Source organism: Microcaecilia unicolor, chromosome 9 (assembly GCF_901765095.1).
Source record: "Microcaecilia unicolor chromosome 9, aMicUni1.1, whole genome shotgun sequence".
Lineage (NCBI taxonomy): Eukaryota > Metazoa > Chordata > Amphibia > Gymnophiona > Siphonopidae > Microcaecilia > Microcaecilia unicolor.
This window is the reverse complement of record NC_044039.1, coordinates 136,608,606-136,623,445: the sequence shown is the minus strand read 5'-3', so window position 1 is coordinate 136,623,445 and position 14,840 is coordinate 136,608,606. Positions and strand designations below refer to the sequence as shown.

Here is a 14,840-nt window from a genome sequence, read left to right as displayed (position 1 = left end):
GCAATCGTGCTTTGTCATCTGCACGCCATTGCGTCAGCATATCGACCCCTGAAGCAGGCGCCTTTGTTAGCGCCGAAACACGGCCCGTGTTGGGTCATTGATTAATAAAGTACTCCTGTTGTCCTAGTTCTGAAGGCCCAGTGTTGCTTTTTTCTTTGGGTTTTAGACGCCAGTGTCATGGTCAAGTTATACCATGATATTCAATGCCAATATCTAAGTGTTCACCAACACTGACAGGCAGGTTGGGAGCAGTGGCGTAGCCACAGGTGGGCTTAGGTGGGCCGGGGCCCACCCACTTAGGGCTCAGGCCCATCCAACAGTAGCACATGGTAATGAAAATGCTGCTCTCCACAATACTGGCACCTTCGCATGCTCAGTTTTCAGCGCATGCCTGCTGCAGACTACTAAGGTGGACACTGGAGAGAAGCATTTTCCCACCAGCTGAGATATTTTTTTGGTGTGGGGGTGGGGGAGAGAACATTTGGTGCCCACACACTTCTTGTCTAGGCCCACCCAAAATCTACTGTCTGGCTACGCCCCTGGTTGGGAGTTTCCAGATGACAACGAAAATCAACGCCATTATCTGGATAACCATTGAGAAAATTTAGGACAGCTTTTTTGCTGTTATTCGGGTAACTTCTGGCTCTACCCCATAGCACTCTGGTGCAGTCTACATGGATTTTTGGTAACATTATTCAGATAGTGTAGTCGAAAATCTGGGTATTACCCCAGTCTGCAACACTTATCTTGGTATCCTCCCCTTCTTCCTGGATAAGTTCTTCTGAATATGGGACCCTGGTCTTTTATTATAACATCCAAAAGAATATAGAGATCTGAAAATATTGTATGGCATTAATAATAATAATACTTCTAATATTCCACAACCTGGACAGTTCTATGCTGAGTATAGATAAGCTGCTAGTCATCTATGGGAAATACAATGATTTCTAACACATAATATCGAGAATAGAAAAACAGTAGTTAGATCATTAATGTATCACATGGCAAGCCCAGATCAAGGTTGGATTCTGACACATAATGAGAGAGGGTGTCTGCAATGTTTTGCAATTCTTTCCCAGGTCCCAGATTTTGGCTGGGCCAAGAATGAAGTGATAAAAGGAGTAAAGAGGAACTACAGGGGAGAACTGAGAGAAATGTAAAGAACTGAGGGATGGCCCACAACAACTTTCCTTTTTAGAAGTTTTAGACATTTTTATTAGTTCATCCTTTTACTTAATAGTAAATAAGAGAAAATTTTTCCTTTTGTATTTTTAGAAAGTGTGGGAGGTCTTATGCCACTTTGGGATATGTGCATCAAATGAGGTGTGTGGATGGAACTTGCTGCCAAAACTGATAGGCAGTTATTGCAACCATTTGTAATATTTTTCTTTAACTAGTTTAGTGATGATTGTGTTTTCTCATTGCAGGCTTGGGGATCAGTTTTACAAAGAAGCTATTGAACATTGTCGCAGCTACAACTCCAGACTCTGTGCAGAACGCAGTGTTCGTCTTCCTTTCCTGGACTCTCAGACTGGTGTTGCTCAAAATAACTGCTACATCTGGATGGAAAAGAGGCACAGGGGACCAGGTGTGTATTTTGTCAGCATGGGTCTGATAATGGGTGAGCCCTGTAAACCCCAAGAGCTTTAATTACCAGAAAGTTAAACTGCTTCTGGACTTGATGCCATTGTTCAGCCCTCCAGGTACTGAGGGGATTCTCTTTAGTTACTCCAGGGAACATCGCCTAATTATTCATTCCTTCCTTGAGTTAAGGTGTGCATCATGATTATTTCTCAAGCTGTATTATCACAGCTGATCTTTGTTTCCATGGAACACAGATTATTAATATTGATCATTGTTAGCAAGTGAAGCAATTAAGTACACAGAACTGGCTAGGTATTTACCTTAAAAAAAACATTCCCTGCTCTGCCTGGCTTGTTCCAAAAGTTAACAGTGATGCTAATTTCTTACTTTGCCTTTCTGTATTGAAATATTTTGCCAATTGAAATTTCGGGGTTTTTGAAAATATCCATCTTCTTCGTTTTCCTTGTTTAGCCTTGTAAATAAGAGCTTTGGGATTACACTGTATTTTGTCTGGGTCTGTAGGGGCTTTGGCGTTTAAAATCCCTCCCTCCCCCTCACTTATCTACCCAAGAGCTTCCTTTTCTTATATAGTCTTCTTAGGACACAAAGCTAATAATCTTAAGTGCTAATCAAATATTTTTTTCTTTTCCTTATAAATACAAATGCTCTATATCAAACCCAATAATAAAAATAACTATTATTCAATACAATAACTATGGTTGCCTAGTCCAAATGCAGTGATCATTACTATTTTTCTAGCAGGGGCCATATTGGCAAAATAATGAATTTCAGTATTAGAAGTAAGATCATTCCTAGACAAAACAGCACAATGGATCATGGAATTATACTGCAATGACACAGTGTCCTGATGGGTTCCTTCTCAGTACAGTTGGTCTGACTACCCAGTCAAATTTGGAGTAATTTATGTAATTAAAATAATTGTAACCCCCATTTTCTTTCCCTAAGCTCATCACCCCCATATATTTTCTATCCGTGTTCCCTAGTTCTTCTCTCTAACATGCTCCCTTCCAAATCCATCCTAGCTAATCCCAATCCCCATTCTGATCCCATCCCCACCAGTCAGCCTTCACCACCCTTTCTCCACTTCTAACCCTTTAAAGCTGGTTTTCCCCTTAGATTTTTAATCCTCCTATATTTACTCCATAGCTAAGTTGGCAGTGCCACCTCTGGAACTGTTATTCTGTTTTCTTTTGGCACCAGATGACTGTCAGAAAGTTTGAGCTGCTTAGTATCCAATCACCAACACTGACCTCTCAATCTTATGAGAATGCTCAAATTTACAGAGAGCTGAATGGTGCACGAAGAAAACAGGACAACTGATAAGTGCCAGTAGCAAGACTCTGGAGTTAGGGGAAGAGTTAGGGGGCCACATATACCCCCAATTTCTATATAGTGCTCTGCTTGGTCTAGGCCTTCCATAAGTATGCCTCCACCAATTATGGAAGGCCTAGACCAAGCAGCTCCTAGAGATCTGTGACAAGATTGGTGCGGATTCTGTAACGATGTATGTAACTTAACAAGCTTAACAAGCTAATGAGCACAGATAACAGCACTTAAGCATTAGTGAGCATTAATTGGCACTGATTAGAATTTAGGCGCACAACTCGTTAAGCGTATTCTGTAACGATGTGCACTGAACTTCTAATGTGTGCAGGCAAAAAGGGGTGTGGTTATGGGCGGGGAAATGGGCTTTCCAAAATTTACATGTCTAGTTATAGAATATGGCCTAGTGCACCTAAATCTATGCACAAGGATTTACACCAAGTTTTCATTGGTGTAAATGGATGCGTGTAGATTTAGGCGCTGAAATATGAACTAAAAGTATTCTATACTCGGTTCCTAAACCTAGGCACCGATATTAGAATACACTTAGTCGGAACTGATTTCAACGCTGATTTGTTTTAGGCGCTATATATAGAATCTCCTCCATAGGGTTCATGGGGGCTACCACTGGCCTCCAGGCATTGCAGTGAAGAGCACTGTTCCAAGGCAAACTATTTGGAAGCCTAGGGCTTGCCCCATCAGTCTCTTACCTCTCTAATATGAAAAAAAGTTCACTCAAATAGGAATTAGCTGTAATTAAGAACCTCCTCCTTAGTTCGGCATCCAGGCAGTGTACCCCTTAGATTGTGAGCCCAGTAGGGACAGAGAAAGTACCTACATATAATAAATATAAACTACTTTTGTTGTACCACAGAAAGGCGGTATAATGACCCTTTAACCATTACCCTTGATCCGTAATTCCATAAAGAACTAAACAGCTCAGGAATAAATAGATTGCAACGGTTACTATCTGTGATGCAGAGCAGTCCGTTCCCCCAAATGATACTCCTACAAAATGCCTTTGATGCCTTCTAAGATGATGATGCTCTAATAGGAGAACATGAAGTGGTGTTAGAGATGAAGGTGACAGCCAGTATATCCCAAATCCCCAAGGCAATGTTAAAAATCTTAAAATAGAACACTTCTACTGCTGTAGGACTCTGTTATCAGAGGCATTAGCTTGAGAGCACAGTTTGAGGGACACAAAAAGGTTAACTGTCTCCTAGGATTCTCAGCTAACAGGAATACAAACCAAATCTAAGTGAAATGAAAGTAAAGCCCCTAAAACTGATGTTAAAATGACCTGGCTAGAAACAGCATCTCTGCAGTGCTGAAGGTTTCCAGAATTTGAGAGACAGGCTTAAGCCTATATTAAACAATCTAGCATTTTCCAAAGTACTATCAGTTTGTGGTAAGGGAGAAAAAGAAGACTGCATCACACAACCAGCCTCTATACATGCTTCCAAACCTGGTGTAAACAAAGATTTAGGTAAGTAGGTAGCAATGACACTGTACTATAACGATGTAGTTCATCTTTCTGTGACAAGAAAAAGGTTCCTAAACAAGAAATTCGCATAGTATATAGGGGCCCTTTTACAGAGTGGTGGTGAGCCCAATCCGGGTTTACCGCTTGCTGTTACGGGACTACCGCCAGCCCAGTGCAGCTGCTGGCGGTAGTCCCGCCCCAAGTGCATGCCATTTCCAGGGGGAAAAGAACCCCCCCCCTGGAAATGGCTTGCGCGGCAGTAACCCAGCGGTAATTTGGCATCGCCACGTGCTGTCAGGTTAGCGTGGGAGCCCTTATTGCCACCTCAGTGGGTGGTGGTAAGAGCTTCCCGCCGCATGGCCATGAGGTAAGAGTTTTCTTACCGCATGGCCATGTGTGTCTATGGGTTTTATACCCGCTGCAGTAAAAAGGGCCCTGGCGTGCGGGGAAAAACGGCCCCCAGCGTTAGCGCAGGGCCCTTTTTCCTGTAGCTTGGTAAAAGGACCCCATAGTTAGGTATTTAAATAGAGCAACAGATGTAAGGGAATGGGTTTGGGATGTCTCCCCAGTAAAAGCATGACATTAATGGAGAAAATAATGATCGTCTTAATTCATTCATCAGTGACAAAGTGGAATACAAGCAAACTATTGGAAAATAGCTGGAAAGCTGTTAGTAAGGATGTGCATTAGATAGCTTGTATTCAGTTCATTAGCATGCCTTAAAAATTTACCCACAGATTCTATAAAGGGTGCTAAAAATTGGAGGCGCAGTTGGGCGTGCAGGGATGATACATGCATGCAACTAAATTAGCTAATTGTCTAATTTATTTATTTATTTATAACATTTGTATCCCACATTTTCCCACCTATTTGCAGGCTCAATGTGGCTTACATAGTTCCATAAATGGTGATACCAGTTCCGGAGAAAAGAAATACATAGGGTAATGCCTAATTAGGCATTCAGGACAAATAATTGGTGTCAACACGCATTAATCGGCACAAATTTATATGACTTACATCCCTATTCTATAAACTTAGGGCCCCTTTTACCATGCTGTGGCAAAAAGGGTCCTGCACTGGTGCTGGTGTGTGTTTTTCACACATGCGGAGGCTCCCTTTTACCGCAGCGGGTAAATGGGAAGTCTCTCTTTCGTGCAGGAAATGGCCGTATGGCAAGTAAAGCACCTGCTGCGTGGCTGTTTCGGGAAGGAGCCATTACCGCCACTCATTGAGGTGGTGGTAAGGGCTCCCGCGCTAATCCAGCGGTAACCAGGCAGCACACGGTACTGCCCGATTACTGTTGGGTACAAAAATAAATATATTTTTGTAGTGCTGGATATGATGGCATGCTAGGGATGGGAAGTACCGCTGGGCTACTTTGGGCTTACCGCCACTTAGCACTTAGTAAAAGGGGACCTTAGTGCCTAATCCAATGGTGTGCAATGCCAAAGAGGGGGGAGGAGTGGATGTAGGCGGGACATGGGTGGGTCAGGGGTGTGCTAAGCAATTAGGTGCTAAGTTATAGAATACTGTCAAGTTAGGTGTGTGACTGCCAGTATATGGGTGCAAATATTTACACCAACCATTGACATGGCATAAGTGCTCGTGCCTAGAGTTAGGCTAATATTCTACAACAGCAACTATGCGCAATATTGCCGTTGGCACCTAAGTTTTAGCACCCTTTACAAATTGAGCCCTCCGTGTGTGCAAAATAGATTTAACACAGGTTAGCCTACAAATGTGTGAAATGAACTGAAAACACCCAAAAATGGAATTTCTGAAAATTTCTAAAATAAGCCATATTTTTTAGCCTATGCACATTTATACTGTGAGCACATAAGCTCAAGAGTCTAAGCAATAAAATTTCAGATCTGGAAACCATAATGGTGGAAGCAGACTTGGACATTGTTATGATAACACAGATGTGGTTCAATGAGTCTTTATGGGATATGACCACACTGGCCTATAATCTGACTAGGAAGGATAAAGATGGCAGAAAAGGAAAAACAGAAGCTCTTTCCGTCATAAATAATATAAAGGTGAGTGAAATGCAGGCAGTATGGGGAACATAACATTACAATAAAACTTATGTTTTTGAAATTGTACAGGAAAATGTGGGTTATAAATGTCATAAATAAATAAATAATATTCCGCCATATACCTCACAGTTCAATGCGGATTACATTTGCAAATAAACTGGACATTTCCAGGACGTACAGAAACTAAACAACATGATAAAATAATAATATACAATTTGACTACATAAATGGCCATTGCTAATCATTGCCGTTCAGCACAAATTTCCTAAACAGATAGGTTTTTATTTTATTTTCGGAACTGGCTATAGTTTATTGTTGAAAGCAATAAGCCTTGAGCATTCTTATCCAAACGAGCTGCCTGAAATGAGAAAAAAAATGTCTAATAACCTAGTTCTTTTTAGATACTTTAATTAATGTTGGAAAAGTAAATAGAGCTGATGTTCTAGTAAATCTAGATTTTTTTTTTAATTTTTTTATTATTTCTTTATTCATATATTTCCATATATCATCACAATACGTGAATATGCAATCGGCATTTATACAAAAGGCAAAAATAAAAAATAAAGAGAAATATCATTAACAGCCTTTCTGTCCACAAGTTTAGGAAATTTGGAATCCAAGAATTAGAACTTAAAAATAAAACATATAGCAATAATTACGAACTAATGGTTGCAACCTCTGGATCAGACCCCAGCCTGCATTTAGGGAGGGCACACAACATTCAATTCCACTCTAGAATCTAGAAATTGTTTTAACTGTTTTGGGTCTACAAATTGAAACTGTTTACCCTCAAGCATTACATTACAATAACAAGGAAAATGTAATATGAAAGTTGCCCCCAGTGCCACCACCCTAGATTTATGTGGGAAAACTATATGGAAATACTAATTAATGTATGTTTGATTTGCCGTGCTTTCTTATCAATTATTAGATTTCCTAGATGTTATTATGAGTGTTTTTATATGTTTTAAATATTTTTTCTTTTATGTAAACCGTTCTGTTTTGCTAGCAATAAGTAACGGTATAGTAAATAATAAACGATAAACGATATGGTTCAAAAGATAAAGATGAAGCTAAGCCATATAATATCTTATAAATAAGACAGAAAGTTTTAAACAATATCCTAGCAATGCCAGGAAGCCAGTGAATCTTTCTATAATACAAGGAAACACCGTCGTATTTTTTCAATGTCTAGATTAGTTGCAACACCACACTATGGATGGTATGAAGTTTCTTCAACAATTATTTACGAGCTCCTAAATAGGTGCTCAGAATCAAGGATTGCACTATAAACTGAAAATGATTATGATCAAAATATTTTTGCACTCGTCATAAATTAAGCATCAAGAAAAATGATCATTGGGTAAGTTTATTAATCTGAAGATCTAGAGACAGCTTACTATCTAACAAAATTCCTAATACTCTTATTGAAGGAGAGAATTGATATAATAACTGATTATCAGCTCAAAAAGAGGAGGTGGCACTTCCACATCTCTGACTCAGATGGAGAAGCTGGGCAGAAATTTCACTAAAGATATAGAGGCTGATATTGAAACTGTGAGAGTTAGTCCTAAACCCGGATATCGAATGCTGGGCCATTACTGGTAACCAGCATTGAATATCCAGTTTATTTTTGGCTAGTTTGAGCATAACCGGCTAAGTTGATATTCAGACTTAGCCAATTATGTTCAAACCGGTCAAAGATAGTCACTAAAGTGGGGCTGAAAATCGGCGGATATCTGGTTATATCACCCAGTATAACCAGCTAGCTGCTAACCAGTGATATTCAGCACAAGACAGCCGGCTATCCTCCGCTGAATATCACTGGATAGCCAGTTATGAGGTATTTAACCAGCTAGGTGCCGATTCTAGCTGGTTAAATGCTTTTGAATATCATAGGGATAGAAAAGGTAGGAAGGAAGAGAGAGATGGTGTTATTGGTACACAGTCCAGGGGCATAGCTAGACCTCGACAGGAAGGGGGGCCAGAGCCTGAGGTGGGGGGGCACTGTTTAGCCGCAGACCCCCCTCGCTGCCGCCACAACCGCAAACCCAACCCCCCGCCACCACTTTGGACGCCGCCGCAACCGCAATCCCCCCCTCCGCCGTTGCTGCCGCCGCATCAGGTACCTTGTTTGCTAGCAGGGGTCCTCAATCCCCGCCAGCCGGAGTCTTCTTCAGCACCGATCAACTTCAGCGCCTTCGTTGTGGGATCATCTGTTTCTGACGCCTTACGTCCTGCACGGTGCTACATGCAAGGTGCAGGACGTAAGGCATCAGAAACAGATGATCCCACAACAAAGGCGCCAGAGTCGACCGATGCTGAAGAAAACTCTTTGGCTGGTGGGGTTTGGGGACCCAGGCCAGCAAACAAGGTACCTGATGCGGCGGTGGGGGGGGGGGGGTGTCAAATGTAGAGGGGGCCAGGGCGTAATCTGTGGGGGCCCCTGCCCCTGTGGCCCCACGTAGCTACACCCCTGGTACACATTATCCTGTCAGATATGGATTGGAGTATCCTGTCTGCAGAATCAGAAAGAAATAGAGAAATTGTGGATGCCTCATATGGGGGCTTTGCTCAGACAAATAGTGATGGAACACACCATGGAAGGGGTAATGCTGGGTCTAGTAGTTACAAAGGGAGACATTCCCCCTCATTCTATAAAGCTGCCAGCCCAACTTTGGAATGAGCTCACAAAGTTGTGCACGCAAGTGATAGAATAGGGGCAGTTGTGCGCATAACTTGGAGGCCGTTTTACAAAGCTGCAGTAAGCACTAAATGCATACTTCCTGCAGCAAAAAATGGATTACTGTGGGGCCCGCTGCGGTGTCTGCGGCAATTTGGGGATGTGTGTGCGTTACCCATGTGCTAAAAATTAAAATTGATTTTTTTAGTGCTGGGGGTGGGTCTGGAGGTTGGAGAATGGGTGTGTTCTGCGTGAAGCAGTTAGCGTGTAGGCATTGCCACACACTAACCGATTAGCACAGGTTTAGCGCTTCAAGTCTCCATGACCTACAAAATAGGTGGCGGTAAGGGCTCTTGTGCTAATAGCCACACGCTAATGGGAAAATTAGTGCATGGCCTTTAATACGAAAAGCATCAAATTACTGTCAATTAGGAAGCTTTGCGTACAAAAATCTGCAGAGTTATTGTGTGATTTAAAAAACAACAACAACAACAAAAAAAACAGCTGCAGCATATCCCGTCATTCTTAAGGTTGGTTTTGCTGCAATAAAAATATATTCTGAGACCTTCTCATTAAATGAAGTACTTAGTATTTTGCTGCATACTTCATTAGATCTCCTTAGTCATCAGAGACATTAGCTTAATAGTTTGGGGAGCTGTCCATTAAGTTGTGAGGCCCACTTAAAAACAAAGATGAATTCCTCAGACTGGCTGTACCCCAAACAAAAACTAATTAACAAACCTCCCTGGCCTTGAGCTACCAGTAATTACTCTACTTTGGTACTATTAAGATATATCACAGTTCATCTAACTGTTATTAATTCAAGTATGTACAATAACCACAAGCATCAAAATCCCTAAGCCTAAATACAGGTGAGAGCTTTAGAGATAAAAATATACAATTCCAACCTGATTAGTGAATCAGGGGCCCTTTTACTATGCCGCGTAGGCGCCTATGCGCGCCCAATGTGCATCAATTTTGAGTTACTGTTAGCTACCACGTGGCCCTTGTGGTAATTCAATTTTTGAAGCCCGCAGGAAAATATTTTTATTTTCTGGTGCACGGGCGGTAATTAGGCGATAATCAGCATTTTATACGCGTAGACCATTACTGCCCGAGACCTTACTGCTAGGTCAATGGCTAGCGGTAAGATCTCACACCCAACATGGACGTGCGGCAATTTTCGTTTTACCGCATGTCCATGTTCAGTAAAAATAAAAAAAGACATTTTTTTTACAGGCGCACTGCAAAATGATTCTGCGCGCACCCAAAACACACGTCTAAAGTATCGCAGGCCATTTTCAGCACGCCTTTATAAAAGGGCCCCGTAGACTTTGTTAACAGCCCTTGACGAAGCCCCTGGTAGGGCAATACATGGCCGTGTTGGGCTTTTAACTATTTATGTATTTATTGTTTTATGTGTGGTGAATAAAATTTGGGCAGTTTTGTTTTTGAACCCATATGATTTGTTGTTTTGTTGTTTATTCTGGATCTTATGGATCATCTTTCCATTTGTTTTCTGGGACCTTCTAAAAGAACGGGCCCAGATGCGATAACACTTATTTTGCATTTACATGGGTGAAGTATGGGCAGGGTGCACATTTACATTCATGGATTATAAAATTTTATAATCTTCTCACACTGCTTTGCAATATAAGCACACCCATTTACATTGGCTCTATGGCTTCTTACGCTAGTATTCTGTCATGAGGAGTAGGTGCTGACTTTTCTTTGTAGAATAGGTCTCAAAAAGGCACTTTCCTAGCACTTAAATCTAGGCACCCCTATTATAGAATTACCCTCATAAGGAATAATTCTATAAAGTGGGTGCTAATATTTATATGCTGAATACAAGTATATGATTAAAATAATTGCATACACATGTGTATGTGTGCACTTAGGCATATAAGCACTATTCAGTAAATATTCACATGCCTTACATAGCACATATTTTACTGGTAGGTGTGCACATGGACAGAGCCTGAGCATTACTTTCATGTGCGTGACTTCTAGATTACTATAATTTAACTCCCTAATTCTGTAAACTTGCATGCCCAATTTTGCGTTTAGGGGTAGATTCAGTAAGTGATGCCTAAAAAATTGTGGCTGAAAAAAAACCTGCTTAAGTGTTATTCTATATGCTTTGCCTAAAGTTTGGTGCAGATTATAGAATAACACTTAAGCAATATGGTCATGCGTAAATGTAGGCATAACCATTTGCACCAAGAAAAATGTATGTGCAAATGCCTGCACCTAAATTTACATGTGGAGCACTGTTATTCTGTAATTATGCATGTACTACTACTACTTAACATTTCTAGAGCGCTACTACGGTTACGCAGCGCTGTACAGTTTAACAAAAAGGACAGTCCCTGCTCAAAAGAGCTTACAATCTAATGGGCGAAATGTCAAGTTGGAGCAGTCTAGATTTCCTGAATAGAGGTATGGTGGTTAGGTGCCGAAGGTGACATTGAAGAGGTGGGCTTTGAGCAAGGCTTTGAAGATGGGTAGGGAGGGGGCCTGGCGTATGGGCTCAGGGAGTTTATTCCAGGCATGGGGTGAGGCGAGGCAGAACGGGCGGAGCCTGGAGTTGGCGGTGGTGGAGAAGGGTACTGAAAGGAGGGATTTGTCTTGAGAGCGGAGGTTACGGGTAGGAATGTAAGGGGAGATGAGGGTAGAGAGGTAAGGTGGGGCTGCAGATCGAGTGCATTTGTAGGTTAATAGGAGAAGCTTGAACTGTATGCGGTACCTGATCGGAAGCCAGTGAAGTGACTTGAGGAGAGGGGTGATATGAGTATATCGGTCCAGGCGGAAGATAAGGCGTGCGGCAGAGTTCTGAATGGACTGAAGGGGGGATAGATGACAAAGTGGGAGGCCAGTGAGGAGCAGGTTGCAGTAGTCAAGGCGAGAGGTATTGAGAGAGTGGATGAGAGTTCGGGTGGTGTGCTCAGAGAGGAAAGGGCGAATTTTGCTAATGTTATAGAGGAAGAAGCGACAGGTCTTGGCTATCTGCTGGATATACGCAGAGAAGGAGAGGGAGGAGTCGAAGATGACTTCGAGGTTGCGGGCAGATGAGACGGGGACGATGAGGGTGTTATCAACTGAGATAGAGAGTGGAGAGAGAGGAGAAGTGGGTTTGGGAGGGAAGACAATAAACTCGGTCTTGGTCATGTTCATTTTCAAGTGGCAATTGGACATCCAGGCAGCAATGTCGGATAAGCAGGCCGATACTTTGGCCTGGGTTTCTGCAGTGATGTCTGGAGTGGAGAGATAGAGCTGGGTGTCATCAGCATAAAGATGATATTGGAAACCATGAGAGGAGATTAGGGAGCCCAGGGAAGAGGTGTAGATTGAAAAAAGAAGGGGTCCAAGGACAGATCCCTGAGGAACTCCAACAGAGAGAGGGATGGGGGTGGAGGAAGAACCATGAGAGTGTACTCTGAAGGTACGGTGGGAGAGATAAGAGGAGAACCAGGAGAGGACAGAGCCCTGAAACCAAATGAGGACAGTGTGGCGAGAAGTAAGTTGTGATTGACAGTGTCAAAAGCGGCGGATAGGTCGAGGAGGATGAGGATGGAGTAGTGACCTTTGGATTTGGCAAGTAACAGGTCATTGCAGACTTTAGATAGTGCCGTTTCTGTTGAGTGTAGGGGGCGAAAGCCGGATTGAAGCGGATCGAGGATGGCATGAGAGGAGAGAAAATCAAGGCAGCGGCTGTGAACGGCGCGTTCAAGTATCTTGGAGAGGAAGGGTAGGAGGGAAATGGAGCGGTAGTTGGAGGGACAGGTAGGGTCAAGTGATGATTTTTTGAGGAGTGGTGTGACTACAGCATGTTTGAAGGTGTCAGGGACAGTTGCAGTGGAGAGAGAGAGGTTCAGGATATAACAGATGGGGGGGGTGACAGTAGGAGTGATGGTGTTAAGTAAGTTGGTGGGGATGGGGTCAGAGGAGCAAGTGGTGCATTTCAAGGAGGAGAGAAGATGGGCAGTTTCCTCTTTGATGATATCAGGAAAAGAGGAGAAGGAGGCCTGGGTTGGTTGGTAGAGGGAATGGGTTATAGGGTGAAGAGGAAGAGATGATTTGGTGGTGAATTCGAGGTTGATCTTCTGCACCTTGTCGCGGAAGTAGTCAGCCACGCCTCGTTCTACCCCGAAACACCCATGACTGTACCTTTTCTGCACCACCCTTTTTTGGGATGTGCGAAATGTTTAGGTGTGCAAGACCCAATTAAATCTAATTAATGCCAATTATTGGCACTAATTGGCTTGTTATTCAATTAAATTGCACACGCAAATTGGCAATGCCCCTAAATTTGTGCGTGCAATTTTTGTCGACCTTTTCAGAATCAGGGGGTTAGTGTGCAAATTGCATGCACAAGTTATAGAATAGATCTCAGTTATCCACAGTTCCCAGCACATGAAAAGTTTTCACATATAATCTGTTGTATATATCAGATCTTACCTTCAGCTGCAACATGCTAGTCTCAATCTCATTGTATACTCTAAATATTTTATGTAATTTAAATATTTTTGGGGGGTCTGTCAGAAATGGTGCAATTTTTCGAGCATTATCTCTAATATAGCTCAAAGGGCACTCAATTCAGCATCAGTCCAGTAATTTTTAAACAATTATAAATCAAGAAACTCAATTTGAATCTCATAAATCATCGTATCTTTATATATATATATATATATATATATATATATATATATATATGCATTAACATTCTGAAAAATCACTCACGTCTCATGCAGCATTAATAACTTCAAAATAAGCTACTTTAGTGTTCTGTTTATAAACTTCACTGGCTGCTGTAAATTAAAAATGGCAGACGCATCTTTTTATGCAAACTTATGGCTTAGTCACATGACCAGTGGAGACCGATATGAAACACTAGTTTAAATTAAAGAAGCCCAATCAATTTCTAAATTTAGGCCAAAAGTTGTAACTGGATTTAAGATAGCAACTCCACCGTTGTTCTTTATAATTAAGAAATATTCAACATTATCACCCTCCTATTCCAGCTCTATAGAGTCCAGCGTAAATCTGTCACAGTGTTTATATTCCATTCAATGTTGAACTACTGATGCTGTTACTACCTGATGTAAGATTTGAGATTTATGTTCAATCAAATGTACTCTAACTGCTCTTGAGGAACGTCCTATATAATTAAGGTTACAGGGACAAGAAATCATATATATATATATAGGGGCTCATTTTCAGAGCACATAGACTTACAAAGTTATATAGTAACATATGTAACTTTGTAAGTCTATGTGCTTTGAAAATGAGCCTCATAATGTTTTTTTTAAGTACATGTGGTAGTAGACTTTGAAACTGTCTCTTCATCTGAGCTTCTACCCATTCCATGCCTTCAAGGGATGATGCACATCATTGGCAACCTTCAAACTTAAAATATCCCAAAACAGTCAAACTAGTTTGTTGATAATCTCAATACTTATGTCAAAATTTCACCACTTATTAGAATACTAGATTATCAACAAAGTAATTTGACTGTTTTAGGACATTTTAAGTGTGAAGGATGTCAATAGTATACATCATCCCTTGAAGGCACATATTGGGTAGGTCCTCAGGTGAAGAGATGATTGGTTTCAAGATCTGCTACCACATGTGCTTCAAAGAACATTATAGTTCATTCTATTTTTGTTACCATGTAGTGTCCTCCCAGATGAGAGGTGCACCA

General features: G+C 41.6%; 1 protein-coding gene across 4 annotated transcripts in view; it reads left to right on the top strand.

Annotated features, from left to right (window-relative positions):
- The window catches only part of DPF3 (double PHD fingers 3), a 433,848-nt gene that overhangs the window by 203,816 nt on the left and 215,192 nt on the right, over positions 1 to 14,840 (top strand). For 3 of the 4 annotated variants that reach the window (XM_030214247.1, XM_030214251.1, XM_030214250.1), the window contains exon 4: positions 1,428 to 1,588. In XM_030214247.1, the coding sequence (XP_030070107.1) occupies positions 1,428 to 1,588 (161 nt within the window). Of the gene's footprint in view, positions 1 to 1,299; positions 1,324 to 1,427; positions 1,589 to 14,840 lie in introns of those variants that run through there. The other variant, XM_030214248.1, reaches the window with a different exon arrangement.